The 13,745-nt window shown below is 42.4% G+C and overlaps 1 protein-coding gene across 1 annotated transcript; it reads left to right on the top strand.

Annotated features, from left to right (window-relative positions):
* The first annotated feature begins 11,891 nt into the window (after positions 1 to 11,891).
* LOC125472148 lies at positions 11,892 to 13,734 on the top strand. The gene is made up of 2 exons (XM_048573236.1): positions 11,892 to 12,048; positions 13,266 to 13,734. Exon 2 carries the CDS (start codon positions 13,310 to 13,312, stop codon positions 13,514 to 13,516), a length of 207 nt encoding a protein of 68 aa, XP_048429193.1. The 5' UTR covers positions 11,892 to 12,048; positions 13,266 to 13,309; the 3' UTR covers positions 13,517 to 13,734.
* The last annotated feature ends 11 nt before the right edge of the window (positions 13,735 to 13,745 follow it).

The raw sequence follows: 13,745 nt of genomic DNA, 5'->3' as shown, positions 1-13,745 counted from the left end.
TCTTAAACCCCTTTGTTGTAGCAGGACTCAACTTCTTGCAATAGGACTTGGCCGACCTAATTGGGCAGCTTATGATAGCTGGAAAACTCATAGTATTTTTGAAAGAACATTGGGCCGAACACAAACCTAAGCTTGACCCAATAATGTTATTTTGGGCCCAAATATTGCCCTCTCGCTTCTGGGGTCTTCAACCTAGAATTCTTTGGCCGAGCTTCGACCTTGAAGAAGTGAAATCAAACCCTTAACGTATCTTTAGAAGACAACGAAAAGTCCCAAATATTCCATTCACTTAGGTGCATTTATGAAGCACGATTGTATGATCTTAATTTGTCAGATGCTCTGCCACATGGTGACTCCTCAGCCTACTCATCAGCCATTAATAATAACCTTCAAAATGTGCAACCATCAAAGTGTCTCTTCGCCATTAAATCCGTCATCAAATGCAGACGTGCATCCTCAATCCGCGAGTTATTCGGTCTCTTCACTTGGATTTTTTTAAATATCCATCATGATTACAAAATCCTCTGGTCGATTTTACCCCCTAAAAACTACTGATCTTCCACCTAAAACACCTATAAATACTCTGCTCTCCTTCACTCAAACTTTTACACTCTCAAAATTCTCAAATCTCATTGCCAACTGCTCTCAAACCCAGAAAAACCAACTTTCCCAACAAACCTTCATCTTCTTCTAAAACCCAGAAAACCTTCACCTTCTACAATAGCTGCCAATACCTTTATCGCCAAGTTGATCGAGGAATACACCAAATGTCAAAGCATTACTGATCGAAACACTATCAAAACCGTCCGATTTGAGGATGAGTCAACTGTTTCCCACCAATCCCTAAGCTTATTGTACAAAGATGATGTTCTAGAAGTGATCACTGAAATGATCAAGGACCATTGCCTGAAACCCTTATTCCAAAGGTATGATTGGTCAAATGGGAATTGGCCAGACCCCAAAGCGTTTGGCCCTCAACTACTGCGGCCTTGGATACCTGGGTCACTCAGCTGGAGCCACATTTTGGGGATGAATGGAAAACTCTCTGCATTTTTGATGCCATTAAACTCTCGATCATCGAGATAAGCTTGGATTGAGAGCTCGTGATGGTTGTTCTAAGCTTTTGGTGCTCAACCACCAATACGATGGTCCTTCACCTCGGCCCTCTTGGCCCAACAGTGATGGACATCATAGCCATACTTGGCACTTCTCCAACCGGCCTCCCAGTCAACAATTCTCTCTCTGGGTATTAGTTTGACCTGGACCTGAAGACCATTTTCGAGGACCGTGCCGTCAAAGCTCTAACAAAGGAAAACGAAAAACCACCGAGGGAAGAATCGCAAAAACTACACAAGAACTTCTTCAACTACAACACCCTGATCACTCACTTCACCAGCTCGAAAGGGGAAGATCTTAAAAAGGGTGAACATAGGGCCTTCTTATTCTACTGGTACAATAAATATATATTTTATGCCAAGTTGAATAAATACCTAGCCGAGAATATGCTTGTCGCCAAGCCTTGGCCAACGATCATGTTCTAGCCCTTAGTCTGGCCATCCTTACCAAACTCATCAGGTGCTTAACCAAGACTACATTGGGGAAAATTGACCCCCCACCAAAAAGGCCTGCTCTGGGTTTTCCAGCTCTGGTTGCAGGTTTATTTCTCGACGCTGCGGCCAGATCTTGCAAATTTCTCTTCTTCTGAAGCTATGGGCCTTGAGTTGGCCTCTCGACCCATTCCTCCCCATTTAGCTAGAGAGATCTTTAAATATTTCTTCGGCCTAAAAGACTTGTTGGACGATGAATTCCAGATTTCCCGTTGCCGAACGTACCCCTTCTCCATCAGTCTTTCGACATTGGCATGGGAAGACGCCGAATAAGCTAATCTCAGAAATTTCTAGGGGTCATTTATTATCACTTGTGACCTACCCTATGGTTGCGAGGCTCGTTGAGGAAGCTAGAAAGTTTATTACCCCAACTTTTTGGTTCGTCAACTGGGCTATCTTCAGGGATACCTTATGTCATTCCTTACCTCTCTCCCCTTCTTGAACTGAGAATGCCTCTCTGGCTCCTCAAAGAGGGAATATGATTTAGCTGAGAAAGATTTCAATGAGCAATGTGCTAAATTCCGTCTTCGGCCAAAAGCTCCAAAATCCCGGTGTGCTAGCATTTTCGTCGATTGGTGGGCTGCTTATACTAAGGACTTCTTCAGCGTTTTGGTCAAGAAAGTCTTCGAGAAGCTTTTTGGTGACCGCCCAAAAAGACTATCGCCCCGAAATCCAAAGAAACGACCCAAGGTATACAGCTTCCTTTGTTAATTTCCTTGCTTGTTTACTTCGAACTTCTTTTTGATTCAAGTTGTGTTTTTAGGTGGCCGAACCATAAAGAAGGCCGAGTGGATTGCAATGGCTACGGCTAAAAGGAAAATCACCCCTCCTGTAAAAAAGGCGGAGGCTGTCGTGCCGGCTTTGTCGACCAAACGCCCTCACCCAGAAGCTGAAACGGTAGGAGACGCTCCTCGGCCTAAAAAATGTGTCAAGAAATTGGCTAAGAAAGGTGAGCAGGAGATTCACGTTTTCTCCAGTCAAACCACGGGGGCAACTGCTCATAGCGTTTCTCTTCCTCCTCCTGTCATCGAGGCTTCCGCCGCGGTATAGCTAAACCCATCGATTGAGCCGGCCATCAATCTAGTTGTCAAGCGGCTTACAACTTTAGCCCTGGCAGCTGCTCATGCCAAAGACGACTTGGTGGCTGCCATCCTAGAGGAAGTGACTTCCTCAGCCGAGAAGAACTCTTTCCCTATTCCAAAGAAAACTGCAAAGATCATCCTAGAAGAAGAAGTATAAAATTTATAATGTTCTTTTATCTAAAACCCCCTGTCTAATGATTAACCCTTGTTGTTTAGGAAGATGAGAGTGAAGGTCCCCATTTGGTGAGGAGGTCTCAGCCGGCTGAGAAAACCACTCTTAATCCCTAACCGGTGGTCGAAGCGGCCAGTCGAGTCAAGCCTTCCTCGGTTGAAGCCAGTCCTGATCTTGCAGGGGCACCGTGGGTTGAACCAGAAGCAACAACAGAGACTCTGATTCACCCTCAAGATCAAAATCTTAGCATTCCTCCTCAAGAAGTTACTTCGGCTTTTGTAAGGCTCAATCACTTTCTCTCATTAGTTTTTCTATAACAAATCTAAACCAAGAAAAAATATTAAATGTCAGGTACCTGACCGAAAATTCTATGCACCGAATGGTGTTATCTATATTTCTTGGCCACCTTAGTGTTCAAATTACGAACATCGATGCAAATGTGTAGAGCGCCGCTTTTCTTTAACATTGGTACAATATTCGCCAACCATTCGACGTATCGAGCTGTCTGAATAAACCTGACTTTTAAAAGCTAAACTAGTTCGCCTTTTATGCCGAGTTGTACTTCTGCCGAGAATCACCAAGGAGGTTGGCAAAAAGGTTTACAACCAACTTTGATGCGTAATTCATGCTTAACAAGGGTTCGATCTAGGCCATGCATCTCATGGTAACTCCAAGCAAAATAATCTTTAAACTCGTTGAGTAATTTACAAAGTTTAGTTCATGGATTGGGGTAACAATGCACTACCAAATAACGGCTAAGGGTCATCGGCCGTTCCAAAATTTATTTCCTCTAATGGGTTTTTGACCTGGGGTCGACTGTCTTTGAGCTGGGCTAAGGCATCTTGAAATTTATTAAGGGATAGGACGGGACCATTATCTCCTTCGAAGAAAAACTCCACGAGGTTTATGCCCAAATTCGTCTATTTGGAAATAGTATAGTAGTGGGCTAACAGTCGTTCCATAGTAGATGAAACCGCGGTCGGGCATTCGGCGTGTTTGGTATCAGACATCGGGATCGGTAATGAGGTCAGTTAACCCGAGTCTCACTGAATCCTGTTGAATAGTCTCGGCACCAACCTCGATGGCTTTTTGAATCGAAATTTGAGTTGGCTGTCCTTCATCGTTGAGACCGTGCAAGGTGATGTAGCCTACGTGGTTGTTGTAGTGACGTGCTTGGATCATGTTAGCTTCGAATGGTTAACTATCGGCTGGATGAACCATGACCGATTTGCTGTCCCAAAATATGAGGACTTGATATAACGATGAAGGGATACAGCCTGTTTGATGGATCCAATCTCTACCGAGCAATGCATTATATTCAATCTTTGAGTCGACGATGAATAATGTAGTCATGTGATTGCGACCTGTGATATTGACTTCTAACGGAAGTACCTCCTTGGTCTGGGATTTATCTTTGACGAAGCTACTCATGGTGACTCTTGATGGGATAAGTTCATCGTTAGAGCGATGTAGTGCTTTCATGATGGAGACGGGCATGATGTTGACCGTTGCTCTGCAATCGACGAAGATTGTGGAGACTGGATATCCTTCGATGTGAGATGTGACATACAACGGCTTTAAATGATGGAGATTGGCTGAGGAAGAGTGGAGAAACAAATTAGCAAGAGCTATTTTGAGTTGTCTTCTTTGCTTACTCGCTCGTCTTCCTCTATGACGATGAAGTCGACTTGCGTTGCTTCTTCGACAACCATATCACTATCCAAGAAATTTGCTTGGGACATGGTTGGTTGAAATTCAGTCGGTAGAACGTGGACCATGCTAATTTCTATGTTGTTGAGAACCGAAGGGCCGCCGTTGTCTTCCAGACTATCGAGCAAAGTATCCTATTATGGAGTGTCCTCGACTTGATCATTTTTCTTTTCAAGTAATTATTCCTGTGCTGCATCCAACATTCCCCATTTCATTCTGATTACTATCCCTGAGTTCGCTCGACGTTGGAGGCCGGTCTCGTCCTTGTGATGCCTTATGGGCATGCTCCTGATAGGCAATTTAGGCATCCCTTGTGTCTAAGTAAGCATCTAGCCGTGCCATGTGCTCTTTCTCATCGACCGTCAGGCTAAAAAGAGACACGGCTGAGAAAACTTCAAAATGGTATTGTAAATATTAGAGGTCTTCGAGGGAGAAAGGAAGCTCAGTAGTATCTACATCAGTATATGGGTCGACCTCAAAGCTGAGAACTCAAGCTTCTCATATATGCTAGAACCTGGCCTCCATTCCTAAATCAGTAATCTTTTGAATAATCTGCTCGGCATCAGGGCAAGCTAGTGCCAGGTCAAGAGCCTCTTAACATGCCTTTGGTAAGCCATACAAGTCATTAATGGAATATTTCTTGTGAAATTCCTGCATGTACTCCAAGGCTTCACCGAGAAATTAGGGGTGTAGATTTCGTCAGACCTTTATTAATGGCACTTGTGAAGGCAATAGAGGAAATTTGTTTTCTGCTTCCTTTCGGAGATGTTCGAAATGAGCCTTTATTTCCCTAAGCTAGAGAAGGAGTTTGATGCGCTTCTTAGACTCTTCTATCGTGGTCTCAAAATTGTGATCGATCACTTTCTTTCTGTGAAGTAATTCGGCTGTGATTGCTGGGGGTTGTCGATCATCCTCATTATCTGTTATTTCCTTCGGCTGCCATTGGTAGCCGAGGTAGCCTGAGCCGCTTGTCGATGGGCCATGCAGTCTATTCGTTGGCATCGGTGTTTCTACAATTTAGAGAGTGCAATATACACGCCAGTAGGAAAATTGTAACTATACCACCATTGGTCGCGTGGCTAGGGCGGCTTGAAGGTTTTTTGGCTCATGGAAGAACTTAAGTTGCTAGAGTTGCACACATAATAGCCCTTGTTATAAAACGGTGTGTCAAAATCAAGGCGTCGTTTGGCTGAAGGTTGCTCATAGATTCGTGTTTGAGGGCCGAGCCTATCGAAAACTCTTTGGCATTGTCCTATGCCAAGCACATTTTGAGGCGTTGTTACGGCTATAGGAGGCGGTTGTTATATTATTGCCTGAGGTGGTTTCTCTTTTGGCTCGATGAAGATGGCATTTGCCTTACACCGACTACATAAAATCACCGGCCCATCTGCTTTTTCTACACTGGAGTTTGACATGGGCTCGACGACAGCTGGTCTTGACAAATCTCTAGGCAGCTTGTTTGAAAATAAATCAATCTTGATCTGCTGTCGAGAGTTCTGCTTTGGGACGTGTTGCATTAGAACGAACTCGACCTTTCCTTTGCCTTTGTCTTTAGGCAGATGAGCATTTACCACGTTTATTGTCGCCGTAGGAAATCGATCAATGTCGATGCCTATTTTCTTTTCTAGAAACTTGAGTTTACCATTGTCAATCCAGCTTTGGATGGCATCTGGAAACACGATGCAGTTGTTTGTCGTGTGCTTGCTCGAGTTATGGTACTTGCAATACGTCTTTCCTTTCAATTCTTCGGCTTTAGGGATATTATGCCCAGGCCGAAGTTTGATAATTTTGGCAAGTAGTAGTTGATCGAAGATGGCGTCAACCTAGTAATGTCGAAAGTATAAACTTTCGCTGTTTTGATGAGAGACTCCTTAGGGGCTGAGCAAGTCTTGGCATCTTTGGGATTGGCATGAGCTAACACCTTGCATATATAGGGTTTGTCGATTATTATTTCGGCTACGTCTATATTGGCATATTCTTCAGCTTCGGCCGATGCATAACTGATTGTGAGGCTTTTGTAAATTGTTCCTCTGGACAGGGACTTTGATGCCTTCTCTTCTCGGAGTAAATACTCGTATTGCTCGACATGTTGAGCTAGTTCGTACATGTCACGGAAGTTTACCTCTAGGAATTTCTTCTTGTACTCCACGTCCAACCCATTCAAAGCGAGCGTAATAAATTCGACTTCAGGGAGAGGTACTCGGCACCCATTTCTAGCCGATTTAAACCTTGTAAGATAATCCATTGGTGATTCATCAGATGCTTAAGCCATCTTAGCCAATGAAGAAACTGACATTTCCATCCCCGGCTGATAAAATTGCTTATGGAATTTTTCGACCAGTTCCTCCTAACTTTGGATGGAGTTAGGTGGGAGGTTGATGTACCACGCGAATGCCGAGCCTGGCAATGAGAAGTTGAATAGTGGTAGTTTATGGAAGTCATTGTTAACATCTTCGCATTGTGCAGTGAACCAAGCTACATGTTCTAACGAGTAAAAGGACGATTCTGCAGCAAAAAGGATGAAATCTGGGATCTTAAAGCCTTTAGGATATTTGAACTTCTCTACACAAGCTGGGTATGGATGGATGAATTTCGGAAACTTCAGCCCCTTTTTCAAGGCCGAATTGATCATTCTTTGGACCTCGAGCATATCGATGGATGCTATTTCTTTTCTCTGGTCGGATTCGTCTGATCTACTGCTTGATCCTCCTCTTTTTTCCAAATCTATCATTTTGAGCAGAGCACATCCTGTCTCGGCCTATATCGTTAATAATGGATTACTCTTAAGTGGAAGTTGTCGAGAACGATCAATGGGTCCACCTTCATAAACTTTACTAACCAATAGTTCGAGCTACTTGTTGTGTGAGTCGCCATTACTGCGTATTACCTCAAGTATGCTTTTTACTTCTCGACTGAAATTCTGAGATTGTTCTTCAAGTTTTCTCCGGAGAAACGATCTAATCGATGGATCAGAACCTTTGCTACCATCCTCATTGCAGTCTTCGATTATTCATTCGATAAAAATTGCTTTTGTCGCTCTGGTGGTGATCTCTGCATCACGAGCCTGTTTGCCGAGACTAACTTCCTTTTCTCGGCTTGTCATACTTATGGCTTCGAGTGTGATGGCAACAGGAGAATTCTGTGCTTGTGATAGGCTATCATGATCTGGGTTTTGAACCATAGGTGGAACATTAGTCGCTGATTTACCTATCCCTATTTTCTTTTTTTACTGACCATGTCTCAATTGTTATGAACTTCGTAGCTTTAGCGCTGGGTCCCACTAGGCGTGCCAAAATGTTGACCCTAAAAACTACCAAGCCTACGTGGCACGCATGCCGTGTAATCAATAAGCTAACTACGTCCTTCGGTTGTGTGCGGGGTATGCCAACTCGTCTGCTGAGCTCGGCGGGGGAGTAAAATGTGTTGATGTCATGTTGAGCATGTTGCTGACTTCTTGATCTCGCAACTGCAGCCGAGGAAGGAATACATCTCGGCCTTCGAGTTCTAGAGCCTGAAGACAAGGCTGCTAGTCTTGCGAAGTTCACAGATCGTCGGCACCGGGTTCGGTCACGGTGATTATATTCGTAAGAGCATAAGCATGCTGAACTGACAACAAACTATACGGACACAAGTACTTAAAAGAGATGTATGCCTTGATGGTAAATGTGGTTCGGCCGTCAGAATGCCGAACTCTAAAACTTACTTGTGATTATCCAATTATAAATAACTCGGCGTTCAATATGACACCTCACTTTGCCGAGAAGGCTAATGAGATGACCTCTACCAACAAAGACTCGAAAATCCTTGTCGGCCGAGACTTGGGTAGGTGATCAATCGGCCTCGATACAGTGCTGTTTTCCAAACTGAAGGTGCTCCGCGGTCGGCTGATTCTACGGCAACAGTGCTGTTTATCCAAACTAACTGAAGATGTTCGCCGGTTGCCTTCACAATGTTGTTTATCCAAACTAAAGGTGTGTTGGTGGAAAAAGAAAATAAAAATCTCAAGGTTGTTGAGAGGTTTCGCGTAGAGTGAGAGTTTGCGCAGGGCAATTTGTGTGTTGAATTGACTTTTTAAATGATGTACTCCCCTCTATATATATAGCAGCGAATCTACTCCTGGCCGAACAAGAGATGTTTCGGGATTAAAACTCCCAAATCTATTTTGATTAGGATTCGTCCAATCCTAGTTCCAATAGGTTTCTGAACCAAGCTTCTGTGAAGAATTAGATTCACTCCCAACTTCTTAGCGTCTTCAATTCTGAAACCTCTTTGTTATTCAAGGACTCGACTTCTTCGCTCTTATCCAAATCAATCTTTCTTGCAATAGGACTTGGCTGACCTAATTGGGCTGCTAGTTGGATGGCTCATAGTATTTTTGAAAGAGCATTGGGCCGAACAAAAACCTAAGCTCGGCCCAATAATGTTATTTTGGGCCTAAACAATAAGTTTCTCTATCACTCGACGCTCAACCACCAATTGTTGTGTGTTTTTGGGATATTCTTTGATTTCATGGTGAGCAAAACGACATAAAATTGTCTCGCTCTTTTCTGCTAAATTGAAATATAGAGCTATGGCTGCTGGTTGTGATGAAGTGATTTGGCTGCGTTTTCTATTAGAGGATTTGGGCATTTCTTTAACTGGTCGATACCTTTTATTTTGTAATAATCAAGCGACATTGCTAATAGATGCCAATCCCATTTTCCATGAGTGCACTCAACATATTGAGATGGATTGTCATTTTATGCGTGATAAGATTGTGGTATAATAGTTATTACACATGGTGGCACAATACAACATCTAGTAGATTTGTTTATGAAGCCCCTCGGAAAGAAGAAGTTTTGAGCATGTTACACAAGTTGGGAGTTCTTGACATCTACTCTTCAACTTGAGGGGAGTGTTTGACAAATAGGAAATTAATTAGAATTCAATTGTAGTGGAGAGATGTTTTAGTGACACACCCCGAACGAGATCAGGGCATGCTGGCCGTCATGTGGAAGTGACGTAACCATGTGCACAGTGCGGAAGCTAATAAAATAATAATAAAAGAAGTACGAATAAATAAAAACTAGCATACAAAGGGTAATAAAACAAGTGCTAGCGTAAGTCAGAGCAGAAAGCCTAAAGCAGTCCAGTTTAAAATGACACGACAACAGTACACCCGAAGATGGCCCTACGCTGGTGATCGTCTGTCAGAAATGCCGAGAGAGCCCTCTGGGAAACCACTGAACCTGCTAGGTAGCTAGAACCTGGAGGGGCGCAAAACAAAAGCATGAGTAGGCAAAAACAAAGCTTTTCGAAAACCATTTCAAAAACAAGATTCTAACCCCTCGCCGTAAAACCTGTATACTTCCCAGAAAATAAACATATGTACGTATATATATATATAGATATGCCAATCATGCTCAAGAATATGCCATGTCGGAACCTCAGAATGAAATGCAAGTGCTCAGGTATAAATCACATCAATAACATATAATCTGGCAGCCGGAGTCACCTAACGTGACCTGTACGGCTGCATCTAGAGCTCAAATCTCAATCATTATAACTGAACCTGCCCACGAGTCGGAACCACCTAAAGTGGTCTGTACGACAGGCCTGGGTGTAATACATATAAACGCTCTAGTGCTACGATCACGTGAAGGCTGTGCGAATAATCGCGGGTCACCTACGTGTCGGAACCACCTAAAGTGGTCTGTACGACAGGACTGTGCACCTAACTTGGATCCAAGCTGAGCGTGTGGTGCGGGAGGTGAACAACACGTGAAGGACCATGCCCTACTCTGGGCGGGAGCACTAACACCGAGGGTGCAGGTTATGAGCTCTCTAAGCATCTCGACTCACTATTGAATGTAAACATGAATAACACTTACCTGGCACTTACCTGTGCGTCCACAGCACCAAATATGCATATGTATATAATTATATATGCCCAATAAAGCAACTAATGATGCATAAATGACGATAATATAATGCATGGCATATAACTAATAAACATTTAAGTCAATTTCTGGGAAAATATAAGTATATAGGTATATACGAAAAACCAAAAGCCCACTCACTGATAAGTGGAAGGGTGGTAGCCCCCCTGCCTCGAGTGACCACGCTCGTCCTCGGGATACGTCTCACCTATATGCGAAATAACTATAAAAACGTTAATTTTAAAGCACATAACCAAACTTTAGAAATAACTTCTCATACAATGCTCAAATGGGGTGTATGAATACACCAACGCGATCTACTCAACCTCACGAACATCCCCAAATTTTTAAAATAATTTTTCACCACCGCATGCGCCCCCACGCGCAGGCACGTGTCTGGCACTCTGACAGCGTCAACTGACGCCGTAGGGAATATTCCGTCAGTTTTAACAGATTCCGTCAACGGCGTCAGGAATATTCCGTCACCTTCTCCGGCGAGCCTCCGGCGCCGTCGCTGGTGCCGGAAAATCGCGAAAACTTTAAACTTCGATATCTTCTTCGTTTTTCAACCAAATTCCACAATTTTGGTACCAAAATGAAGCCTAGAACTAGAGGAACACAATCATACTACTTTCAAAGGTTAAAAACCACGAAATCTCACCTGAAAAATTGAACCAACTCCGGCCAACTTCGAAACCAACGATCCCGATGTCCAATTCCTTCAAACGAACTACTCCGAGCCTCCTTGGGACCACACCAAGCTACCTACAAGCTAAAAATTTCCTAAAACGTGAGGAATCACGTGTGCATGAATAGTACCTCAAATCGGACATCGTTGAATCGACGTGAAAACGATGGAGTTCTCACTTGAAAATGGTATGGCTGGACTCCTACAATCCTCACGAGCTCAAATATGGTCTTGGTTTCCTCGATCTGTGGAAGTTTAGCTGGTTTTGGGTGTGTGTCCGTACGTTCGAAGGAAATGGAAGGGAAATGGGGCTCGGGACAGTGCAGGAAACAGGGAGAAAGAGGGCTGTGGTGTGTGGGAAGGTGTGTGTGGTTCCAAACAAGCCAACACAACACAGAAACAACCAATAAACGTAACGAAATCGAACTAGGGGCAAAGTAGTCTTTTCACGCGTACGTTTTTGATATTTTCGGGACGGGCTGTCACATTTAGTGTACTTAGAGCATAGTGCAGTACACTAAAGTCATTGTACAATTAAAAATAAATATTTTTTCAGAGCGTTCTTTCAATTGTACAATGATATATGTTTAAAAAAAGAATTGTATAATGATATATAATATATGTGTTCCTATTATGTGAAGATTGAAAAATTTCTCCTACTGATGATACGAACCCAAGTGTGCCGAGGCAGAGTTGGACGCGCGTTCATTCCCTAACCGCACACGTCAGCACACTATTGCTGCTTCACACAAAAAGCCCCAAATTGAATACAATGAAAAGGCAAGTCGGATGTTTCTCAAGGGTTTTCGTTCGGAATCCGGAATTCTGGATTGACGCTCCCCTAATTCATAAGTTCAACATTTCAGTTCAGGTATGTAATTATATAGTTATTTAATTCTGTTTTCTTTGTTTCCTTTCCGTTGATTGAAATTTTTGATTTGGAAACAGAAATATTCAACATTTTCTACCGATTTGATGGAGTGATCCTTCTTCGTTAGCAGAAATAACCCATAATTCTTACATCTATCATCCCTTTTCAATTCTTTATACATGTTTTAACTTAACTGGTTGTTGTTGTATCGTTTATTGAAATTGGCAACTAAGAAAATCTCATGAGATGAAGATTATTAGTTAATGATGATTAATTATTAGTTATAATTCGTGGTTAACATAATCTGTTATTGCTGCTGGAAAACATTGGTTTACAGTAAACAGTTTGATTCAAAATCTGTCTGGTGGCTGGTAGGAGTTTTGATTGTCTTGCCATTGCCCCACTTGTCATTTTCACTTTCAAGTGGACAAAGGTGCAAGAGGTGCCCATCAAGTATGAGTTTTCCCCTCAAGTTACTTGTATTACCAAAAACTAGGATCTTCATTTGTAGTAGCCTCACAACAGCTTAAACATGAAAAGAAATCAAAATAGATAGAATGACCGTCGTAGTCATGGTATGGAATAATGATATTGTTCGATTGACTTAGCTCCTTTCTTTTCATTGGTTTTATACCAAGGAATTATATTTTGGCTTCCGCATACCTAGGCTTCAAAACTGTTCGTCATTTAACGCTTTTACTTTGGTTTTTCTCTTTTATAAGCAGAAAGAAGTACTTTAACTTAGATGTGGATGAGGCAAGGTGGTTATCTTTATCTTTTTTATCATCTTTTATATGGACATTATTGATCCATGCTGTAGAGGAGCAATATAATTTAAATTGGGGTAGCCGGCCTTTTTAAATCTTCTCCTCACAGCCTTTTATTCTTTTGATATCATGCAAAGGGTTTTTAGTCATAGTAGTGGGTTTTCTGTAACCAAGTGTTATTGTGATTTGTAAATTTAGTCACCAACTGTCTGCATTGCAATTTTCTGTCTGTGTATGGAGTACTTTTGGCTGCAGTATGTAATGCCACTGCTTTTCCATATTTTGCACATAAATGTTCTCGGCCCTTTTATTGTTCGGCTCTTTTCATACACACATCCAACAAAATCAAGTGCTAAATCTGTGAATTCTTTTTCAATGTCCGGTCCTCACCAGAATGCTTCTTCCAGAGAGCAAACAAGATTTATGTATTTTGTATTTTGGTGTTTGCAGACCAGAAGCATAAAACAGATCTTGCTGCCCAATATTTCTGATAGATGGCTGGGATTTCGGGATATAGGAGCCTTGCACCTAAAACAAAGAATGCGATAGTTGCTGGGGGCCTGTCAGCTTTTGTCTTCGGAGTATATTTCTACACCATGAGAGCTGTTGGAGGCACAGATGAACTGCAAGCGGCTATTAACAAGTTTGAGGACGAAAAAGGTCAGAAAGAAGCTGAAGCAAGCATGCCATCGAAGGTTTGATCTTAGAAATCAGTTGTGTTTGAGGACGAAAAAGGTCAGAAAGAAGCTGAAGCAAGCATGCCATCGAAGGTTTGATCTTAGAAATCAGTTGTGTAATAATGTAATAACTTTTTTTGGTTGAAACATAATAATGTAGTCAAGGACAATGTAACCCCTGCTGTTAAGCTTTCGAAGACACCGTTGCAGCCCTCTATTGAATATGCAATTTTTTTCTCCAAGATATTACTTG

Source organism: the organism of the source record quoted next, unplaced genomic scaffold (genome assembly GCF_019419815.1).
Source record: "Pyrus x bretschneideri cultivar Hongxiangsu unplaced genomic scaffold, Pyrus_bretschneideri_v1 Contig65, whole genome shotgun sequence".
Classification (NCBI taxonomy): Eukaryota; Viridiplantae; Streptophyta; class Magnoliopsida; order Rosales; family Rosaceae; genus Pyrus; species Pyrus x bretschneideri.
Note: the sequence above shows the minus strand (reverse complement) of the source record. Positions and strands in the feature narration are given on the sequence as shown.